The sequence below is a fragment of the Artibeus jamaicensis genome, unplaced genomic scaffold, assembly GCF_021234435.1.
Source record: "Artibeus jamaicensis isolate MK-2021 breed Jamaican fruit bat unplaced genomic scaffold, CSHL_Jam_final contig_3182, whole genome shotgun sequence".
Lineage (NCBI taxonomy): Eukaryota > Metazoa > Chordata > Mammalia > Chiroptera > Phyllostomidae > Artibeus > Artibeus jamaicensis.
Genome location: NW_026521742.1, coordinates 1,000,188 through 1,022,090, shown reverse-complemented (window position 1 = coordinate 1,022,090; position 21,903 = coordinate 1,000,188). Strand labels below are relative to the sequence as shown.

Genomic DNA, 21,903 nt, shown 5'->3' with positions numbered 1-21,903 from the left:
CCATTAAGATGAGATCTTGTGCTTGACACACAGAGAGTGGAAATCTGAGTGAAGATCAAAGGGTTGACCTTCAAATGCACCACAGGGGTTTGCAGACCCGCCTCCTGGGGACGCCTTTTTTGTAAAGCTGTAAAACAAATGGTTGTTTACAGAATGTGCATACCTAGCAAAAGTATAAAAGTGTGATAAAAATAGATAAAAAGCAACTTTAGCATAATGGGAGAAAGGGAGGAACACGAGACCAGACCTGTAAGACTTAATTTCTTAAGAAATTCTGAAGCAAATACTGTATCACGGCACCAGTTGTTCAATATGGGTCATTTGTTACATAACAGCGTGCTTCCTACATTTGCTCTGGACTTTCCTGTATGAGTGAAATATTTAATTCTTAAAAGTCTTCACAAAAAAGTGATGTGACTGTGACTGGACACATTTGAAAGGAGCAACAGAGGACAAAAGTGAAGCGGTGCTTTGATGATGTGACGAGTGGTGCTTATTCAGCATCTTGTTACCACAAGAAACCACGGCTTTCCAGCCGGCAGCCCGAGTGCTGTTACATAAGCCAGGGCAGGATGCCAAGAGGACAGGGGCAGGGTCCCAGGCCAGCACAGGGGGGCTGCTTCCTCAGGGAGGGCTGAATGGTACTCAGGCTGCGCCCCGGCCTGGGAGCACTGGAGTTTCCCCAGGTTTAGGGAGGGGTTGCCTGAACAGAAGTGAGAGTCAGGGAGTGGGGGGGGTGGGGACCACGGGGATTTCTGGACGCTGGCTGGAAAGGCTGGCGAGGGTGTTGTGAGGGCTTGGGCTGAGGAGGAATGCAGGGCAAGTTATAAAGGGCTTTGGAATTTGGACCCTGTCCTGAGGGAGAAGTGGAATTTTTGAAAGATTTTCAGCAGAGGCTTGACCTTGAAGGGTCATCCAGTTCAGTTCTTGCCTTGAGGCAGATAAATGTCTAAATCTTTCCAGATGGCAGGGCTGTCTCTTTCTCAATGTCTCCAAGGACAGAGACTGCGGCCTCCATCCTTCATCTTTCATATGTTGAGTGAATATAGCTGGGAGTGGGGAAGGTGACCGCGATAGGACTAGATGGAAGGGGAAGGGAATCGGACCCAACTCCTGGGGCCCAACAGGTACAGGGGTATGGGGGAGGGGTGGCACACTCAGCTGCAACAACAGAAGCCTGCACGAGGTCAGCTGCACACCGTGTACCCAGATGTGGTGATCTCAGCAGGAGGGTCTAATGACAAAGATGGAATGGCTGCACCATCACCATCATCATTGCCGCTGCCAACACAGGTACCATGCTTACCACGTGTCAGGAAGTGTTCTAAGGACTTTACCCAGCTCACTGATTTCTATGCACCAGGTACATCACTGTCCCAATTGTAAGATGAGGAAACTGTAGCAGAGAGGAAAAGGAGGAGGCTGACTGTGGTGCCGCAGCTCCTAAGACGCAGATTTGGGATTCACAAGCCACCTATGATCCTAAACGTCATGCTATGTTGCCTCTCAGAAAGGAACATTGGGATCCTGCTGGGCAGAGAAAAAGAGACAGAGGGATCTCTCAGAAAGGACATTCCACATGCCAAGCGCACCATCCATGTGAAATGTGTCTCTATACGTGAAGCAAGCCCAGGCTATGAGAAAGGGGCCTGGGCACAGCTGGATGGCAGAAAGTTTGGCTCCGTGCTTGCCATTTGTATGTAGCACCTCGGAGGTAGGAGGAGACTGAACGCACAGCCCCTCAGACTGTGCTATCCCATTTCATCCTCACAGCAACCCCATCAGGCAGATATTCCTACTACAGCCAAGGAAGCAGCAGCTCCAAGGGGGCCTGTACCTGGCCTACAGTCACACCGCAAGCAAGAGGCAGAGCTGGGGGAAGACCACCTGCCTGGAAGGCCCTGTGCTGTTCCCTCTGACTACGCATTGCTCCGCTGGGAATTTCCTGCGTCCACCGACTGGATGAGTGCTGGCCTGGAGTCAGACTAGATTTCCTTGCTAATTTCCCCAAAGAACACAAACAGAAATAAATAAAGAGGAGAGACAGTCAGCGCCAACTGTGGGCTGAAGATAAGGGAAAAGCACAGGCCAGAGTCTGGGGGGAGCTTTCACAATAGCCATGGGGATGGATGAAGAAAGTAAACACCAACTACACCGCCTGAGCCATGGGAGAGAAACAGAGGCCTGAGGAAGCCGGGAGCCCTGCTAAGTAACCTCTGCTCTGCAACAAGTCCCGGGACACTGGGCAGTGGGGCTCAGGAAAGACTGGAAACAGGGTAGTTTTGAAAAAATAATGGAGAACAGGGGAATATAAGCATTACTCTGATTAGAAGCAGTAAATTAACCCTGAAAAAGAAAAAAAATTGCCGTTCACAGAAAATAATGATACTTTAAATATCTTAGTTTAGAGTCTTCAAAACATCCAAGAGGATTGGTCACTACAGGACAGAAATAGGAGAAAAATGTTGATATAAAGAAAGAAATAGGAAAAGATTTAAATAAGAGAAAAGACAATGTTAAACTTAAAAGCCAAGAACAAAAGCACAATTAAACTGAATGTCACACACAACAGACACTACACTCTGGACATAAGAGTTAACGGGCAGAGAGAACCAGGGTCAGGCTTTCTGAGAATCAGGGCACAAAAGGAATGAATGAAGCAGAGGAGACAAGGTGACAAGTGATAAGGAAGAGAACAGAAGTCTAAGCTAAGGATTTTATCTATTGCACAGGGAGAAAACAACAGTAAGAGTAGAAGCAATGATTTAAAACAGAGTGAAAGAAAACTATTGGTTAGAAGAAAGGCTGTTTACTTATCAGAGGAGCTTTCTGAGATCCAGGCAAAGTTAAAAAAAGGGAGACCAATGTATAATTTTACATAGTTAAGAAAGATTAGAAGTATCAGAACCGACCAGGTAGGTTCTCTGTGTGCAGTTTGATAAAGCTGTCCTCCACCTCCTTTTCTACCGAGTACAAAGACGGTGGGCAGATACTTAAATGCATTTCCAACGATGTTTTCGCCTGCATTTGGCTTACAGCAAGGCTGTGGTGGCACCGTTGGCACACCCTGCAGCCATGTGCCTCCCGCCTCCCTTTCCGAAAGAAACCTGATTCATTTGGGAGAACCATGAGTCAAGCCCCAAGCCTGCATCAGATAGCTAGTAAGCTAGTTAGGCTAACACACTCCTTTTATCGTTTCGCCTTCCCCTGGGAGGAAACATATGATTCTGTTTGGGCCAATGACGTTTAGAGGGAAAACCTGCTCACGGTCTTCTGAGAAAGTCTTCCCTTTGCTTATAAGGAAGAGAATCATTTTCAGAAATAAGACCTCTAGCTGCTACCTCCTCTCCATTGCAAACACAATTTTGGAAGATGTAGCGGTCATCTGGCAGCCAGGAGGCAACATGGATGAAAATGTACCTCCAACAGGCTGAGAGCGGCAGTGAGTGAGCCTCACTCACTGAGGGAGGCTCAGAGGCTAGGACGACATTACTGCTACATTCCATCGCTACAGCCACCCCGGACTCCTTCTTATGTTAGTTCCATGTCTTCGATATTCAATCCGTTCTCTTACTCATAAGTGGAAGCATTGAGGATATAAATGTTAGGAGACAAAAAATCACAAAAAGGGATTCCATTATCATCACTGCATCACTTAAGAAACAATAAGCTACACAAAATGAAACAAGTTTCTCAAATGAAGGCTGTATCAGAGTCTTCACTAAACTAATGTACATCCTGAATCTCCAGGAAATATGAAGAATTTCTACCATTTATTTCACCAAGAAACTTTAGTATTCGCTGTAGGAGGTATCTGGAAAAGTAAAGTTCTATGTAAAATACTATGAGAAATGATTATAGGATACCGAGGCTAACATTTCATGGCTCAAGAACTCTGTATTCAACCATATTTTTATTTTGTGAGCAAGGTTAACAAAAAAGACACTTTCATATTTGCAAAGGACTTGAAAACCATATTTCTTGAGTAACCCTCCAACCCCACTATGGAAGATTACAAAAGCAGTTTTCCAACCAACTGAAATTGTAATTACAATTACAATTACAAATGAATTATAATTAACAATTCAAATATAGGGAATTTAGAGCATAAAGGAAGGACAATGTAAATGAAAACCACTTAGAGATAAGTAAAATTAACTGTTGAAAATGTGCACATAAAACTAAATACAAAGACCAAAAATATTGTGGAAAAAGAGTATTTCATGATTAAAAAGGGCTATTTAATAATAATGGTGCTTCTAGCCCAGACAAAATGGTGTATAGACCCTTTTCTCCCTGCTTCTCTGCCAAGTGCAACTATAACCCGTGAAAATAATGTCAGAGGCAACCAGAGGAGAAGCTCCCAAAGGTGCCAGGAGGAAGGTGAGCCCGCTCGGGACCCAGCCCTGGAGGAACAACATAGCAGTGAAATATCTGCCATATTTTGCCATGTATAATGCACACTTTTTTGCCCCAATTTTTAAGGGAAAAATAAGGATGCGTATTATACATGGGTAGTATTAATTCTGTATCTATGTAAATGTTGTTCATTCTTTTATTTATGCTTATGTGTTAAAAGTATAACTCTAGAAAGCAACAATGATATCTGCATGCAAAATAATACCCTGGAATACGATCATCGGTTTTGTTTCTAAATATAAGTAAACAAAAAAATTGAATTAAAAGTGTAAATGAAGTTTCCATTTTTTCCCTGAAAGTTTGGGGCAAAAACGCAGGTGAGCACTATACACGACAAATATGGTAATATGCCCCCACCCAGATCCGATGTTTCCTGTCCCTCAATCTCAACAACAGGTGGCAGCCTGTGTAGGCTCATTCCTCACCCAGACTGAATGGGAGTCCCTGGGACAACACCAGGTGAGCCGACAAGCAGGGGACCATCTCACCATGAGAAGGTCCTGTCTCAGGGAGTCTCTCAATTCTTGCCTGAGGGTCTTCTCCCCCAAGGAGAGACATTTGTCATCCTGGCCTAAGGAAATCCTTCCCAGCCTTTAAGCAGCACAAGGAGGAAGCAATGGGAGCCCCCACAGCACCAGGTGCCCCAAACAGACCAAAATGTCAGCAAAACACCAAAGGCTCTGAAATGAAGCTCTCATTGGAACCATAACCCACAAAAACAAAGACCTGCATGAAAATCTCAACCAGGATGAGTTCCCACTTCAACAGGTTGAAATAGAATGCAGAGTCTTATAATGTCTTAGGAAAATTTTCCAGCATGTAAGAGAAAATCACCCATCAAAACCAAAAAAGTCACAATTTGAATGAGAAAAGATACACAATGGACTTCAACACCAAGATAAATCAGATGTTGGAATTACCTGACAAGGGTTTAAAAGAAGGCATCATAAAAATTCTTCAAAAATTAGTCATAACTTCTCTTCAAACAAATGAAAAATGAGAAGAATCTCAACAAGGAAATGTAAGTTATAAAAAAACAAATGGAAATTATAGAATTGAAAAATACAATTGCTGAATTTTTTTTAAACTTGCTGGATGGAATAGTAGAGTAAAAATGACAGAGGTCACATTCGGTGAACTTGAGGATGGATTAATAGAGTTCATTCAATATAAACAACATGAAGGAAATAGATTTCTAAAAAATAACAGAACCTCAGGGACCTATGGGGCAATAAAAAGACCCAGCACTCATCAGAGTCACAGGAGAGGAGATGAAAAGTGGGGGAAAAGTAATGGCTAAAAGTTTCCAAGTTTCAAAAACACAAACCTATAATTCAAAACTGTACTCATACCTCAAACTGTATAAACTCAAGTAAATCCATTTCAAGACATATCATAATTAAGCTTTAAATAATTAAAAACTCAGAAACACTCTGGAGGGCAGCCAGAGAGAAATGATGCATGACCTATAGTGGAAAAACAATTTATATGACAACAGATTGCTCATCTGAAGTCACGGAGCCAAAAGGCATTGGCGCAGTTTTCATGTTTTGAACATAAAGAACTATTATCTGTGGTATAACCGGCAAAATGATTACTGAGGAATGAGGGGAAATCAAGATACTCTCCAATGAGGAAAAACAAATTTATCACTACCAGACTTATTTTTAAAGACTGCCTAAAGACATTTTCTCAGATACAATGAAAGAACTTTGGAGCAGCAAGAAGGAAGAGGGATTAACAAAAAGAGTAAACATAGGGGCACATACAATAGACAATCCTTTCCTCCTGAGTTTTACAAATCACGTGTAATGACTAAGGCAAAAATATAATTCCATGTGATACTCCAGGCAATGATATTTCAAAGTGCTGAGGTAAAAAGACCTAAATGGAAGTGCTGTTTTCGCATTCCACTCAAAGAGGAAATGTTGATACCAGTAGACCATGACGTCACGCACGCCTGTCTCAACACCCAGGGCAACCACTAGGAAAACTATACGCTCAAAAATACCATAAATAACACACAAGAAGAAGAAACAAGAATCACAGAGGAACAAGAATCCAAGGAAACAGAGAACAAATAAAATGGCAGACGTACTTTATTTACATTTAATTATATTTCAATAATTACATGTAAGTGGCCATTAAGTATGTGAATAAAAAAAAAAGAGAGAGAGAGATCAAGACCTGGCTGGTGTAGCTCAGTGGACTGAGTATAGGCTGTGAACCAAAGGGTCACTGGTTTGATTCCCAGTCAGGGCACATGCCTGGGTTGCAGGCCAGTTCACAGCAGGGGATGCACAAGAAGCAACCCTACATTGATATTTCTCTCCCTCTCTCCTTCCCTTGCCCTCTAAAGATAAATAAATAAAATATTTAAAAAAAAACAGATCAACAAAGTGGATAAAAAACACTATACAACTGTGTGCTATTTATAAGAAACTCATCTCCAATTCAACAACATTGGTAATACAGAAAAAGGTAGACCATGAAAATAGTAATTTGGAGAAGGAGGTGGCTATCTTAACATCCAGTGAAGTAGACTTAACAGCAACAAAATTACTACAGGCAAAGGAGGACATCACATAACAGTAAAAGGATCAATTCACCAATTGAATCAATAAGAGGATTTATGATCTTAAATGTGAACACACCCAAAGCAAAGCCTCAAAATATATAAGGCAAAAATGGATAGAACCTAAAGGAGAAATAAAAAATCCACAATTACAGTTGGGGACTTCAATGCTCCTTCTACTCTCCAACAAATGATAAATTACTACAGAGAAAATCAGCAAGTAAATGAAGGATGTAAATAGCACAATCAACCAGTAGAACCCACTGACATATATTGAAAACTCTATCCAACAACAGAAGAAAAGCCCATTTTTTAAGTGCTCATGGGACAATCACCAAAATAGACCACATCTGAGACTATTAAACAAACCTCGAATTTAAATAATTAAAATTACACAGAGTGTATTTTTTGACCACAGTGGAGTCAAACCAGAAACCAGTAACAAAAAGACACTAGGAAAATCTTTAAATAAGTGGAAATTTAATGACATAATTCTAAATAATCCATGATTCAAAAGTTAATAAAAAGATAGAGAACTGAATAAAGTGAAAATATAGCATCAATCAATAAGTTCCGAGAGAAAAAGACTAGAAAAACAAGAGAAAAACAAAAACCAAAACAAAGCTGACAGAAAGAAAATAACAAAGAATAGATGTCAATGAAATTAGAAGAAAGAAAATGGTAGAGAAACTCAATGAAACCAAAGTAGCATACTTTGAAAAAAATGAATAAAATTTGCAAGACTTTAGCAAGAGTGACAAAAAATAAAGACTTATCATAAATATCAGAAATGAAATATCGCTATTTCACCATAAATATCACTATAATATCACTATAAATCCTAATGTCATTAAAAAGATAATAAAGAAACACTGCAAACAACTTTATATTCATAAATGCAACAACTTAAAAGAATTGGACCAATTCCTTAAAAACCACAAACTGTCAGAAACTCAAACAGAACAAATAGATATCTGAACTGTGCTAGAAGCATTAAGAAAATTAAATTCATAATTTAAAATCTCCTGAGAAAAGAAATCTCCAGGCCCAAAGAGTTACAGTGGAAAATTCTACCAAACATTTAAATAAGAATTAACAACAATTTTACACAGTCTCTTCCATAAAATAGAAAATACTTCCCAAATCATTTTATGAGACCTAAACCAGACAAATGGTACCATAAAGAGTAAACTTCAGACCAATTATCTCTAATGAACTTAGATGTAAGAATCCTAAATACTAGGAAGCTATGTCCAATAATGTATTTAAAAAACTACACACCTTGACCAAGCCAGATCCATTTCAGTTATGCAAGGCAAGTTCAACCATTAAAAAATCACCATAACATCCAGTTATATAACACTGAGTTATAAAATAAGTCACGGGGCTATAAAGTGCAGTATAGAAAATAGAGTTCATGACATCATGATAACTATGCAAGGTGACCAATGATTACTAAACTTATTGTGGTGATTGCTTTGTAAAGTACACAAATGTGGAATCACTATGTGCTATAGCTGAAATTAATACAATATTGTACATCATCCACAATTAAAATTCAATTTAGAAAAGATCAATACATTAAAAAGAGTCTGAGAAGCTCTGGGCTAAGAAACCTTAATTATGTTCAAATCTGTAAGTGAACGCTGTATATAATCCTTAGTAATAAAATTATTACTTTTTAGTGAACACTATATATATAATCTTTTTAAAAATGTTTTTAAAGATTTTATTCACTTATTTCTAGAGGAAGGAGAAGAGAGGGAAAGAGAAGGAGAAAAACATTGATTGGTTGCCTCTTACTCGCCCCCAACCAGGGACCTGGCCTGCAATTTAGGCAGGTGCCCTGACTGGGAATCAAACTGGGGGACATTTTGGTTTGTGAGGCAATGTCCCACCCACTCAGCCACACTAGTCAGGGCTCTACATATAACTTTAGTGATAAAAACAATGTGACTTTTGTTGAGACCAAAGCAAAACATTGAAGAATAAAAATCATTTCATCATATCAGTTGACGCAGACCATTCATGACAAAAACTTTCAGCAAGAAAAAAGGGAGAATTAACTGAACCTGGTAAAGAGCAACTACAAAAAATCCTACAGCAAACATCACACTTATTTGAAAGACTGAAAAGGCTGAATGCTTTCCCCATAAGTTTTAGACTAAACCAAGAATGTTTACTCTCATCACTGCTATTCAACATAATACTGGAGGTTATAGAGGTTATAGCCAGCTTAATAAGGTAAGAAAAGACAAATAGTTCAGAAAGGAAGAAATAAAATAGTCTCTATTTGCAGATCACCTCATAAACGCAAGAAACAAGGTCACATTTCTATTTACTAACCATGAACATGTTACATTTGTTCCAAAGAAGATAAAGTACCTATGTATACATTTGTCAAGATGAATGCAAAATCCGTATGTTGAAAACTATAAAATGTGGATGAAAGAAATCAAAGAGACTGAAATGAATGAGGAGACATATTGTGTACCTGGACTGGAAGACTGAACATAAAGGCGTCAATTCCCCTCATATTCATCTATAGACATAGTGTAAATTCTTATTAAAATTCTAGCAAAGTGTTAGCAGTCATAGACAAGCTTATTCTACAATTTATATGGAAAATCAGACCCTAGAATAGCTCAAACAATCTTAATATGAAAAAGTAAATTTGGAGGAATCATTTACTTGACATGAAGGCTTACTATATAGTTATAGTAGTCAAAATGGTGTGTTTTTGGCAGAGGGGTAGGCGCATAGACCAATGGAGCCAACAGGGACCTAGAGGCCAACCCGCAAAGACACACTCTATTGGCTTTTGATAGAACTGTCAAAGTAATTCAGTGCACAAAGGGCCAGACTTTTCAATAAATGGTACTGAAGCAAGTGGACATCCACAGGCAAAAAACAAATCGTGACTTAAACCATATACCTCCTACAAATGTTTATTCACTATGAGATATATATTTAGTATAAAAACTTTTGGGGGGAGAAAAATCTTTGATTTATTGTTAAGCAAATAGTCTTAGACTTGACACCAAAAGTATGATATACAATGGTAAAAATTGAGAAAGTGGACCTCATCAAAATTAAAAACTTTTGCTTTTCTAAAGCCTAGGTAAAGAGGATGAAAAGATAAACTATGTACTAGGAGAAGGCTGTATGAAAAAAACATACCTAACAAAGGAGTAGCACCTAGAATATATAAAGAATTATCAAATCTCAACAGTGAAACAAAACAAAAACAACTACGCAATTAGAATTGGGGCAAAAGACATGAACAAAAGAAGATAGATAGATGGTAGATAAGCACTAGAAAGGATTATCCATCAGGGAAATGCAAATTAAACAATAATACATCACTATATACCTACCAGGATAGCTAAAATAAAAAGAATGACAACACCAAAGCTGGAGAAAATATGGAAGAACTGGATCACTCACACATTGCTGATAAAAATATAAACTATTACTGCCACTCTGGAAAACAGTTGGGCAATTTCTTATAAAATAAAAGCTTGCACAGAAATGTTAATAGCAGCTTTATTCATAATAGACAAGCACGTGAAACAGCCCAGATGTACATTCACAGGTGAATGGTGAAATAAACTGTGGCACATCTACACTATGATGTATTACTATGGATACGTGGCTCAAATGGAGCAAACCATTGATGTACAATAACTTGAATGAATGAATGAATCTCAAGGATATTGTGCTGAGTGAAAAAAAAAAGACACGTCAATCCTAAAAGGTTACATGCTGTATGATTTCATTTATATAAAATGTTTGAAATGACAACATTTCAGATTAGAAAGCAGATTCGATTCACAACAGTGGGGGGGGTGCAGGTGAAGGCGTGAGGTGTGCTAGAAGTGCCCACCCCTGGACTGTGGTGGTGGAGAAGCAAACCCGCACATACAATAAAACCGAAGAACAGGAAACACACACGCACAGAGATGTGAGTGCAAGTAAAACTGAGACAATCTGGGGAATATTCGTGGACTTATCAGTGTCAAATCCCACTTATGTGTTGTATTTCGGCTTTTTCAAAATGTTTTCAATGGAGGAAATTGGGTGGGGTGTACGTGGGCTGTTTCTGAAGTATTTCTTAAAACTGCATGTGAATCCTACCACTATTTCAATAAAACTTTAAAAAAACAGAATATGTAATGCTAGATTAAATTAAGAGGAACTGGGAAGCGAAAAGACAGAATAAATGAAAGCCACATTTCCTTTCAGGAAGTCAGAAGTTATTTCTTCTTTTGACTTTAACATGCAGGCAAATATCATTTTAAATACGTATTTCATAAAAGTAAAATCAGTAAAATGATGATAGCAAGAAGAGTGATCTTTGTATGTAATTTAAAAGATAAAGCATATAAAACAATTAGTATAACAAAAGACAGAAGACAAAGGACAAAGCTTAAAACCAAAAAGAATAATATAGAACTACTGATCCGTGACCAAACACCGGTTATAAAAGGATTGCCAACAGATTACACCACACTGTTAAATGACAAATCTGACACTGTGATTTTTATAAAGAGAGAAGCACCTACCAAAGTAGAAAGTTTCAAAGGAAAAGAATGGTTAGAAATATGCCCAGTGAAGACAATAAAAATAAGAGATGGGGTTAATATTAATATCCAAAAAAGAGCATTCAAAGCTAAAACAGTGGATGGGCCAATAAGGCTATTTGTAGGTATACATGGTAGTGATGGATATTTAATGAAAATGGCACAATTTTATTCAGTGACTAGCTCTACCTCCAACACAAAGCCTGTACCTGACCCTTCTCATTGCCTCAGCCGCTCCCGCCCTTGTGCAAACCATCTGCATGTCTCTCTAATGCCTGAAATAGCTCCCTAGGTCCCCATTTTCACGCTTTCTCCCTACACTCCTTCAGCACAGCAGCAATGATGTCGTTTGCATGTAAATCACATGCCACCCCAACCACTTAAATCACTCCGATGAGTACCACTACTACAAAAATCTTGTCCACACTCCTTGTCTTGATGAGACCTGAAAGAGTGAACTCATCCCTAAGCGTCAATTTGCTCTTTCTTAACAGCCACAAAACCCTCAGTTTTAAAATCGGGGAACACGGCTGACCATTGTTAGTCTTCATTCTGGACAGCCGATCATGTCAGATCAGTAAGTTCTAGAGATCTACTGCACCAGAGAGGGTCTATAGCTAACAATATAGCATACTTCAGATTTGCTGAGAGAGTAGTAGATCTTATGTTAAGCATGTTCTTATCACACACACAAAACAACAGTAGTAGTAATGTTAATAATAATACAGAAAGTGGAGGGAACTTTGGGAGGAGATGGATATGCGTATGGCTTTGATGGTAGTGATGGTTTCATGGGTATATACTTACTCCCCAACTCATTGAGTTGTATATGCTAAATATGTATGGCTTTTTACATGTCAATCATAACTCAATAAAAAAAAATTAAGTGTCTCCGAGACCATCCCTGAAGCACAGGAGACTTGTGTCCCCTTCAGAAGCACGCCTTTGGCTGCTGCTTGGTGAGGGTTTTAGATTTGCCTGTCTGACCTCCGGATGTCCCTACAGCTTTCCAGCCTCCCTGGTTCCTTTCCCTGCTCCCCTGAATTTGAATGCAAGATTCTACCCTTGATAGAATCAATGCAACCATCTTTCCTTTTTCTCCTCTCCTCTTCATTTAAGTAACTTTGGGTGAAAACTACACTTTTCTGAGAGTCTACAGGTTATACGGACTCTGCATATTAGACCCCTGATGGTAAGCAGAGTAAATGAAAGAAAGTTAACTTTACATTACACTTGAGAAGATTCTGTTGGAGATATGAATTCAGCCACTAGTTCCGGGACTTCCTGATTATATAACCAATGACTTTATTTTCTCTTCTTGGCTGAGGTCACTTGTCAGTCCATCCCAGCCACACACTCAGGAAGCAGTCATGGATTTACTTAGAAGGGATTCTAAAAATCACTGCACATTCATTTGTTCTTGATTATAACATCAATTCAGATGTTCTAAAATGTGAGTTTTCGGCATATTAACTGGGTATGCGGTGACTGCCGTGTTGCGGGACTGCAGCCAGGGTGGGTCTCCCGTGGCTCCCACAGCGGAAGGCCACCCAGCAGTTCTGAGTGGGCAACTGCCTCCTGGAAGCCTTGAGAGTTTCTTTCCTCCTGGGGGCTGGGGGCTGCAATTTTGGTTATATGCTTTTACATCCTCATATCAACTTTGTGCTCTGTTTGCCATACAAAAAGCATATGTCTCAGAAACTCTAATCACTGTTTCTCACCACTGAAAACAGCTGTTTTAGAATGCAATTTTGTTAATTTGAGATCTTGTTAACTTCATGGAAAATAACAGAATAGAAATGGCCTCACTGTGGAAATTTCAGAAAATAAAAACAAGGATAAAGAAAAAATTACATTCACCTTTATTCCAACCTATAATAATAAATATCATCAAAATTATTCAATTTTCTTTTGTTTGGGACCCTCTGTGAATATGAATGAATATATAATAGATGTAGAACAACAATACCATTATACTACAAACTCAATCTCTCCAGATCATAAAATGAAAATGTTATTTTAAATAATTATACAATAGCCCATCTTTGTAATGGTATTTGCTACACCTTGGACTGATTTCAAATGATAGGGTCCTGAACTTAGAATGGTTTTTAATTAGAGGGTTGAAACACTTGATAAGTTGTGGCAAAGTATCTCCAGGTAGCTTTCAGAAAAATTTCACAATTTGCATTTCTACCAGTTGGCACGTTTGATCTCACTCCTGACAGCACTGAGTATTATCATATGTTTCATTCTTTCCTAATCTCACAGGGGAAAAAAGTCACCCAATTACTATTTTAATTGACATTTCTTAGATTCCCAGGGAGTTTCAACTGTGTAAACATCTTTACTGAGAGTATGTCTCGATTGTCTGTTGCTCCTCATCCCATTTCTCTACGGTCACATTAAGAGGTCTCCCTCTGTTGCTCCAGCAATGCCCTTCACATATGCCTTAACCTATCCGTTGCCATATTTTTCCCATTTGTTAGTTTTTTGAAGTGTTCTTTTAATTTAGTTAGCAGTTTTTGTTTAGGAGCTCTTCCATTGCTTTAATGCTTAGAAAGGCATTTCCATGTTAGAAAATTAGTTACTTATTGGCATGTAATCTTCCCCCTTTGTTCGTTGTTCGATTGTGCTTTGCTTTATTGCACATCACACATGTTGCACTGTTACAAACTGAACTCAAGGCCTCCACCGGCTAAAAAATTACAACAGGCTTTATTGTGATACTCGCTTTATCGTGATGGTCGGGAGCAGAACCTGCAATATTTTCAAAGTATGCCTGTAGTGTTATAAAGGCCGAACACCAAATATACTCATAAATATGAATAAATCTGTAAGAAAATCAAATTACCAAGGTCTGACTCAGACCAGTAAGCCTGACCAGACGCCTGGCTCACAGGACAGGGCACTGAAATCTCAGTGGCTCAGTGGCTCTCACGCTTGGGCAGGAAATCAGTCACCTGGAGGGCTCCTGGCGACCCAGACTGATGAACCCACCGCTGGAGTTTCTGGGGTGAGGTGCAGGCACTGGCGTTTCTAACAAATCGCAGGTCATGCTGCTGCTGGTGCTTCAGGAACACACTTTGAGACCCACTGCTGACACCGATGCTTCCCACCCTTCGTGTTTTAAAGGCAGTAAAACCGCTTTGGGGATTCAAGCACTTGCTGTAAATCTAACCGCCTCATGATGGGCATCACTGCTGAAAACTGCTTAGGTTCCATTAGATGATTACGAACTGAGGAGCAGCAGCTTTGAATCCAAAACTGACAGATTGGCACACGGACAGAATATTGAGGGGAGAACACTCCTGTGGTGCCAGGTCTGATGAAGGAGAGACGCTGCCCCCTGTAAAGTCATCCTAAAAGAAAGCCAAGGCCCGCCCTGGTGGGCGTGGCTGGGTTGGTTGGAGTGTCGTCCCAGCTGGGGCAAATGTGGGAGGTAACTGATAGATGTTTCTCGCATCGATGTTTCTCTGTCTGTCTGTCTCTCTCTGCCCTCCCCTTCCCATCTCTGTAAAAGAAATGGAAGAATGTCTTCGGGTGAGGAAGAAAAGGTCCTGGCGTTTTCTACATCTTGTCCCCATGCAACAAATGCCTCACAGGAATGAGCATGATTTCTCCTGTGTTTAAAAAAATTTGCTTGGCCTGCATGTTTTTTCAACAGTCAACTTCATGGGACAGGTAATCTCCAGTTTTACAGGTGAAAAAATTATAGACCTGACCATCTGGGGACCACATTTTCTTTTAAGTATCTTTTTCTGATTACAGAAGTAACCCATGCCCCCATCAAGACTTTGAAAAATACAGAGAGGTAGGACCACTCATCACCCTACCACACATGAAAACTCACAGTCAGTGTTCTGTTGCACTTCTTTTATGCAAACCAGGTATGGATTATACTTTGCCCGTAGCTTCATGCAGTGTTTCTCTCATATATCATGAACATGGAACATCAAGTGCTCTCAGCTGCCCATGAGTCATGAATGTTAAGTCCAGCTTCTCGCCTATCTCAGCCAGGGCCCTCGGGCCAGCACACACATGTCCCCACCGGACAGCAAGCAAGAGTCGAGAACCATAGCAGAAATGGAAAGCCAGGGGAGACCTGAGACCAGGGCAAGAAGTTTGGGTGGCGGGACAGGGGGCGAGCCTGGAGCGGTGCCTGGGGAACAGCCCTGGGTATTGTACTACAGCACCGTGTGCTGTCCCGCCAGATGGGGAGGAGCGGACAGCTGGGAAGGATGCTGAGCAGATCTGAGCAGGTTGCTGGAGAAGCCAGTGTGACAAACGGGCCCTGATCTGGACCAAATCTGAGGAGGGATGTCCCCCACACTTTTAAGTTAGAGTAACTTGTGTCTTGGACATTGTGCATAGCTGTGGAGTAAGCTAGTTGGGATAACAATGGGCTTGCACCTGGGCCAGTGGAGGCTCAGGACGTTTAGGTTCTGAACTGGCTGCCAGGAAATATGTGAGCCTCACATCCCAAGGACTGAACACCCTGGGAGGATGGAGACTCTACGGCATGGCCCTTAAACCATCCTTTTCGGGAGAAAGGCTGCATTAGTAACGGGTTATATTCTGCCTTCACCGATACCAATTTCCTGCAAAGAGCCAGGAGCTCATAACTCTTGGGACTAGCACCAACTGATAAATAGCTGTTTTTTGCAAAATCCCACTTGATTTTTTTTTAACCTGGGCACTGCAGGCTAGAAAGCCAGCAAGGAGGGAGCCCTGGAAACAGATTTGTTAGCAACATGGGCTTTGTGCCTTGTAGGATCACTTCCCAGATCACTGAGAACAGCCCTGGTCACAAGTCTCTTCTAAGGCAGAAGGAAACCAAGGCCTGGCAGAAATGGAAGCCTGTGGCAGCGCTGTCGGATCAGAAACTGAAGCTCAATTACAGACTCTTTACCCTATGTGGTAGCCAGCCTCCAGCAGGGCCCCAGGGCCCCCTCCAGAGGTGGCCCTCTCCTACCCTGAACAGGAGTGACACCTGTAACCAAGGAGATAATGCAGAAACAGTGGGGTTTGTCTTCCAAGGCTAGATCATAAACGCATTGTTGCTTCTGCCTTGTCCTCTCTTCGATCCATTGGTTTGAGTGTCACCATGCCATAACAACACTCAAACAGTACTTTGGAGACGTCCCTATGGCCAGACTTGAGGTCTCCTGCCAATAGCCAGCATCCCCTTGCCAGCTACATGAAGGAGCATACCCCCCAGTCCCAGCCGAACCTCCCAATGGTCACAGCCCTAGCCAACATCTTGACTGAAACCTCATGAGAGACCTTGAGCCAGAACCACCCAGCTGAGCTGCTTGCAAATTCCTGACCCACAGAAACTGTGTGACATAGTAAATATTTAGTGCTGTTTTATATCACTAGCTTTTGATACAATGAATTAAGCAGCAAATAGATCATTCATGCACCCTGTCAGGTGTATCATCCATTCTGTTTCCACAGGAAGCTGACTTCATCCCTGGTCGGAAGTCTTGTCAGAGTGTCTTAAATGGATGGTCTTTTCCTTTCTGGAATACTGATGTCTCTGATGTCACTACGTCCCGCCTGGGTATCCAGCACAGTAAGCTGCCTTTCTGCTGCTCCTCTTCCATACTATCTTTGACCACTGCAGCAAAGCCAACATGCACATGTACATGTGCATATACACACAGGCACATGTACAAATACACACATGCACACACACAACTTCCTTTTAAACAGAAAAATCACTCAAGTGCTGAAAATATGAACTTTTTCTCAGGAAGAACCAGATGCTGTAGATGTGAAAGTACCATTTTTCACTCTGTCTCTGAATGGACAGATGGTGGGGGGAGGGGGGGAAGCTAACTACTGAGAATTGATTGATGTCTCTGTTCTCCTTTGCTAGTCATACAATCCTGAGCTGAGTGAGCGAGAGCAGCAGAGGAGAGCCACGGCCACAAGTCTGTGCATCCCTGCACTCATTTAAATATTCAGAATGGAATGTCCCCCCTTTCCTTTCATTTCCCCATCCCATCTTCCATCTGGGGGAGGGGGAGGGTTTTTGATAAGGCAAAAACACCGAGGCTTTGTGAGCATCGTAGCCTATCCAGATTATGGAAGAGGCAGTCAATCTATTACAAGAGATACATTTCCTTGCCATGTAGATGTTCTCCTATGAAGAACCCAAAAGATGTGAGGCTGTAAGTGCCAGCGGCTCTGCAGCCTCCGGTTTCGGGGCCAAGAAGAATGCTTAGGGCCTGGAAGACCTTGCAGTGTTCTTCTAGGCTGGATGGGTCATGAGGGTAGAAAGCACTCTGAGTGGGGAATAAAGGGGAGCAGAGAAGAAGGGAAACCAGGGAGAGAACAGCCTATTCTCACCCAGAGTGGATCCGCATGGGTTGAAAGAAGGCCAGGCAGGAAGAGGTGTTTCTCTACCCTCTGAACCGTACATTTATTTTTTTATTTTTGCCAGGGCACTCTACCTGTCCGTCCTTCCAAACATGGAGTCATTCCTGAAGGAGTCATACCTGAAGGGTTCATGCAAAACACTTTTATTATATGGCAAGTAGAGTCACGGAGGTCCTTCTCAAGGAAGAATCGGGGCTGCTCATGACCACAGCAGGGGAAGACAGTGTTCCCCAGATGTGTCTGTGCAGGGTGGAGATCAGGGGCCCCATCTCGAGGTCCCCTGCCACAGATTCTCCAAGAACAGGCCCTGTCTCTCTGCTTGCCTTCATCTGTGCATCTTCCCCCGGGGAGCTCCTCCTTGCCTTGGATTTCACCCACCAGCTCTAAGGAACCCCCCGGTTTTCAGCCCCGGTCTCCATCCCTGACTTTAGCTGAGTACAGATTTTCCTTCTCCTCCTGGTTATCTGAACTTCACTTCACATCCAACATGTCCAGTTTAGAATTGCACAAAGACTTCTTTTCTCCATGATCTTATTCCTGTCCATAAAAGCTACCTGGGAACCTTGGAGTCAACCCATGTCAACTCTTCTCTTTCCTCAGGCCCTAAATCCATTCTGCCAGGGGTCCAGAGGTCTTTCCCTTTGAACTACTGTGGTACCTGTGTTGTGGTCAATGCCTTTCCTACACTCATAGCCTCACCCTTTCCAAACTCTCATCGTGACAGGCCAAGAATGCTCTTTTCTGTCTTTGCTTACTTCATCTCCCTCATATTTCAAGATGTGAAAAAGTGGCCCATTTCCTGAAGCCTTATCTGACCCCTCAAGACCACACATCTTTTTAAATTTCCGTACTTTCTATTTTTTAAAAAACATGTTACTGAGGGTCTGCTGTGTGCAGTGTGGCAGTTGCCAAGGGTGCCATGACAACAAAGTCCCCAGCTTCAAGGAGATTACGATCTAGTAACCATAACACTAATTAATCACTTCTTTATTTTCTCGTTCTTAACTATGCTCCCCCAGCCAAATTCTTAGCAAGGACTGTGTCTTAAACATCTTTTGTAAAATCAGTCATCTAACAGTCATCACAGTGACTGTTAGAGTACAAGGCACATGACCAGTTCTTACTACTTGTTGGTTATACACAAGATGAGTAACAGAATCAGATGAAAGATACGTATCAACTGCAATCCTTACCCAAGTTACAGAAACATCTTTGGTTAAGGAAAAAACACATCAAGAAATTAAAGAAACCATGCTGTGTTTGAGTGGTGTTTTATATGTCCAACCAGTAAGTCAATTTAACCTGTCAAATTATTTGACTCCAATTTTTAACAGTCATTGAAAACCCATTCTCAAAATTTCATAATCAAGAAACAATAACCACATTATAAGATTAATGATTCATAGCACATTAATAATTCAAAGTTAGATTTTGGGAATTTTCCCAAGAGATTTTATAAGACAGAAATAGGAGCAAATTGAGAAGCACTGAACACAAATTCTTAGGTAAAACCCTTCTGTCCTATTAAGTACAAGAGTATCAACAGCAACCCAACACATGAGATAACCATGACATCCTCTCAGCAAGGGTCTCCTGGACACAGGGACAGAACTCAGCTCAGATAATACTGATATGTCCTTTTTAAGTGTCCCAAGGAAAAAGATTTTTGTGAACCAGAAGTGCAGAAATCTCATTTCTTTAAAATGTGAAACTTTTTTTGATAAAAAGAAAGAATAAGGGGATATTTCATTCCTCCAAGCCTTTATAGGAGTGCAATTCTGATTCTTTGTTCAGAGGACCAAGTACAGATTCAATTTAGACAACAAGGAGCACAGGACCTAGTATGGACTCAATTTAGACAACAAGGAGCGTCTGTCATTCCAGCTCAGAGGAGAGCATCATGTGCTGTACAGAAGCCCAAGAACTCAGAGTCAATAATTTGTCCTACACAGATGTTTACTGTTAAACTTAATCTTTAAAAAAAAAACTCTTACTTACCTGCCAGAATATGCTATCTATTGTGTTTCCAAGAAAACCATCACGGCCTTCTGAAGACACCAGTTTAGGGCCAAGAATTGTCATGAATTCATCAAAATCCACCTGGCCATCCCCTAGAATGAGAAGATATAAATATGAGAATATAAGTAGAAAATTAGTCGAAATTGACCTCTGGTACCCCATGAAATAAACATCTCCATGTTTTTCTCTTTGGCATCACATCAACAAATAACTAGTAGCATTACTGAAAATTGTGCAACATTCTTAAAATACCAAAAGCAACCCAAGAAAGTATTGGCAAGTATTAGTACATCCAATACTACATATTCCTAATTATTTGTTTGCATTTCTATCTAAAAGCTCAAGGAGTACCTCCTATTTAAACGGCCATACCTCACACTTGCTATACTTCCTGGACTTCAAATTGCCCAGCTGTCCAACAGAAATGGGGGCTTCATCCCCACCTGTTCCTTCACCCTTGTTACTCACACATACATGTAGTCACCACGTTTTATTGAATACACCTCTTAAATAATTGTGGCTGCTCTATTTTCCTTGTTAATCCAATTGCTACTCCCTTTCCAAAGACTGTGGTAGGAAAATGATTCCAAGAATTCGCTTGCCTGGTTATAACGACAACATCACTAGCAGAGTTGCTTTCGGCACTCAGGCTCTCACCACCACCCTAGCCTCCAGACAATTCTGAATTTACCTCCCTAAAATGGGTCTGGCCATGCTTTATTACAATGGCATCTTTGAAAATGAGGAAACCGCCTCGGGACAGCATTCAAGTCCCTCTGTCACTTTTGTCACCTTTTACTCCCCACCTTTTGCACAAAATGCCATGCTCTTTCAGAGCTCCGTGCCTCAGTACATCCAGGATGCTTCGCCCCTCTTGTCTACTTGATGAACACCATTAGGTTCTCCAAGATGGAGCTTCAGTATCATGTTCTCTTTTCATTTTCTTCCTGACCCTTCCTTATCTCACTAGAGAAAGCTGGCCAAACTTTTATCCATCTCTCCTCCTAACTTAATGTGCATCCATTATAGAACTTGCCACTCTGTACCTCAGCCACCCATTTGCATGTCTATCTCCCCACTGGACTGTGAGCCCTGAAAGGTCAGGGACCTAGTCTGAAACACTTTTGTACAGTCAGTACCATGGTGGGCCTTCAGTACGTACTTATGGAATGAACGGATATTGCCTCTTCCTTTTTTTTTTTTTTTTTTTTTGCTCAGTTCAGCATTCACGGGAACTTTCATGCCAGAACTGACACTAACCAAAAGGTAAATCTGAACCAGACAAAAGCAGACCTTCAAGGAATTATCCAGGCCTCAGTGATTCCTCAGAGTGGCCTTCCAATTCTTATAACTGCTCAAGAGAGAGTTTCCACCAAGAACTCACCATGTCTTGGCTGCTGACAGTAAAGACAGCCCAGGTGTCCGCACTCAAGTTTGCCAAAGTGCAGGCAATGTGGTCTGTCCCCACAGCATAATTGCCTTTAAAGAGTTCTCATTCAAAACCGATTTCAAAATTCCAAGCAGCTGTCCTCATCAAGATGTCAATACTTCAGACAAAACTTTGTAGAAGATTAAGGGAGGCGTGAGAAGTCAGCGGGAAAGAACAGATGCAGCCGCCACACTGGGCGGGGCACTCAGTGGGCTACTTCAAGCACACTGATTTATCTTTCACCCTTCAACGAGATAAAGGGATCTAAAAATTCCCCTCACTGATTACACAAGAAATCCAATTCGAGCAACAATGAGTTATCATCTTGCGTTTCAAATTAGCAAATACTTGTAAAAAGTATACCATGAAATCCTAACAAAGGCCCAGGGAAGAGATAGGTTCTCTTCGGCATCCCTGGGATACTCATCTGGATATTGACTAGGAGTGTTTAAGTGCTGAAACATGCTGCTTCTTTTTTGACATGATTTTCC

At 41.1% G+C, this 21,903-nt stretch overlaps 1 protein-coding gene across 2 annotated transcripts in view; it reads right to left on the bottom strand.

Annotated features, from left to right (window-relative positions):
• Positions 1-21,903, bottom strand: part of CALN1 (calneuron 1) — a 432,918-nt gene that overhangs the window by 146,377 nt on the left and 264,638 nt on the right. For both annotated transcript variants that reach the window (XM_037135586.2, XM_053663481.1), the window contains exon 4: positions 19,963-20,075. In XM_037135586.2, coding sequence (XP_036991481.1) covers positions 19,963-20,075 — 113 coding nt within the window. The remainder of the gene's footprint in view (positions 1-19,962; positions 20,076-21,903) is intronic.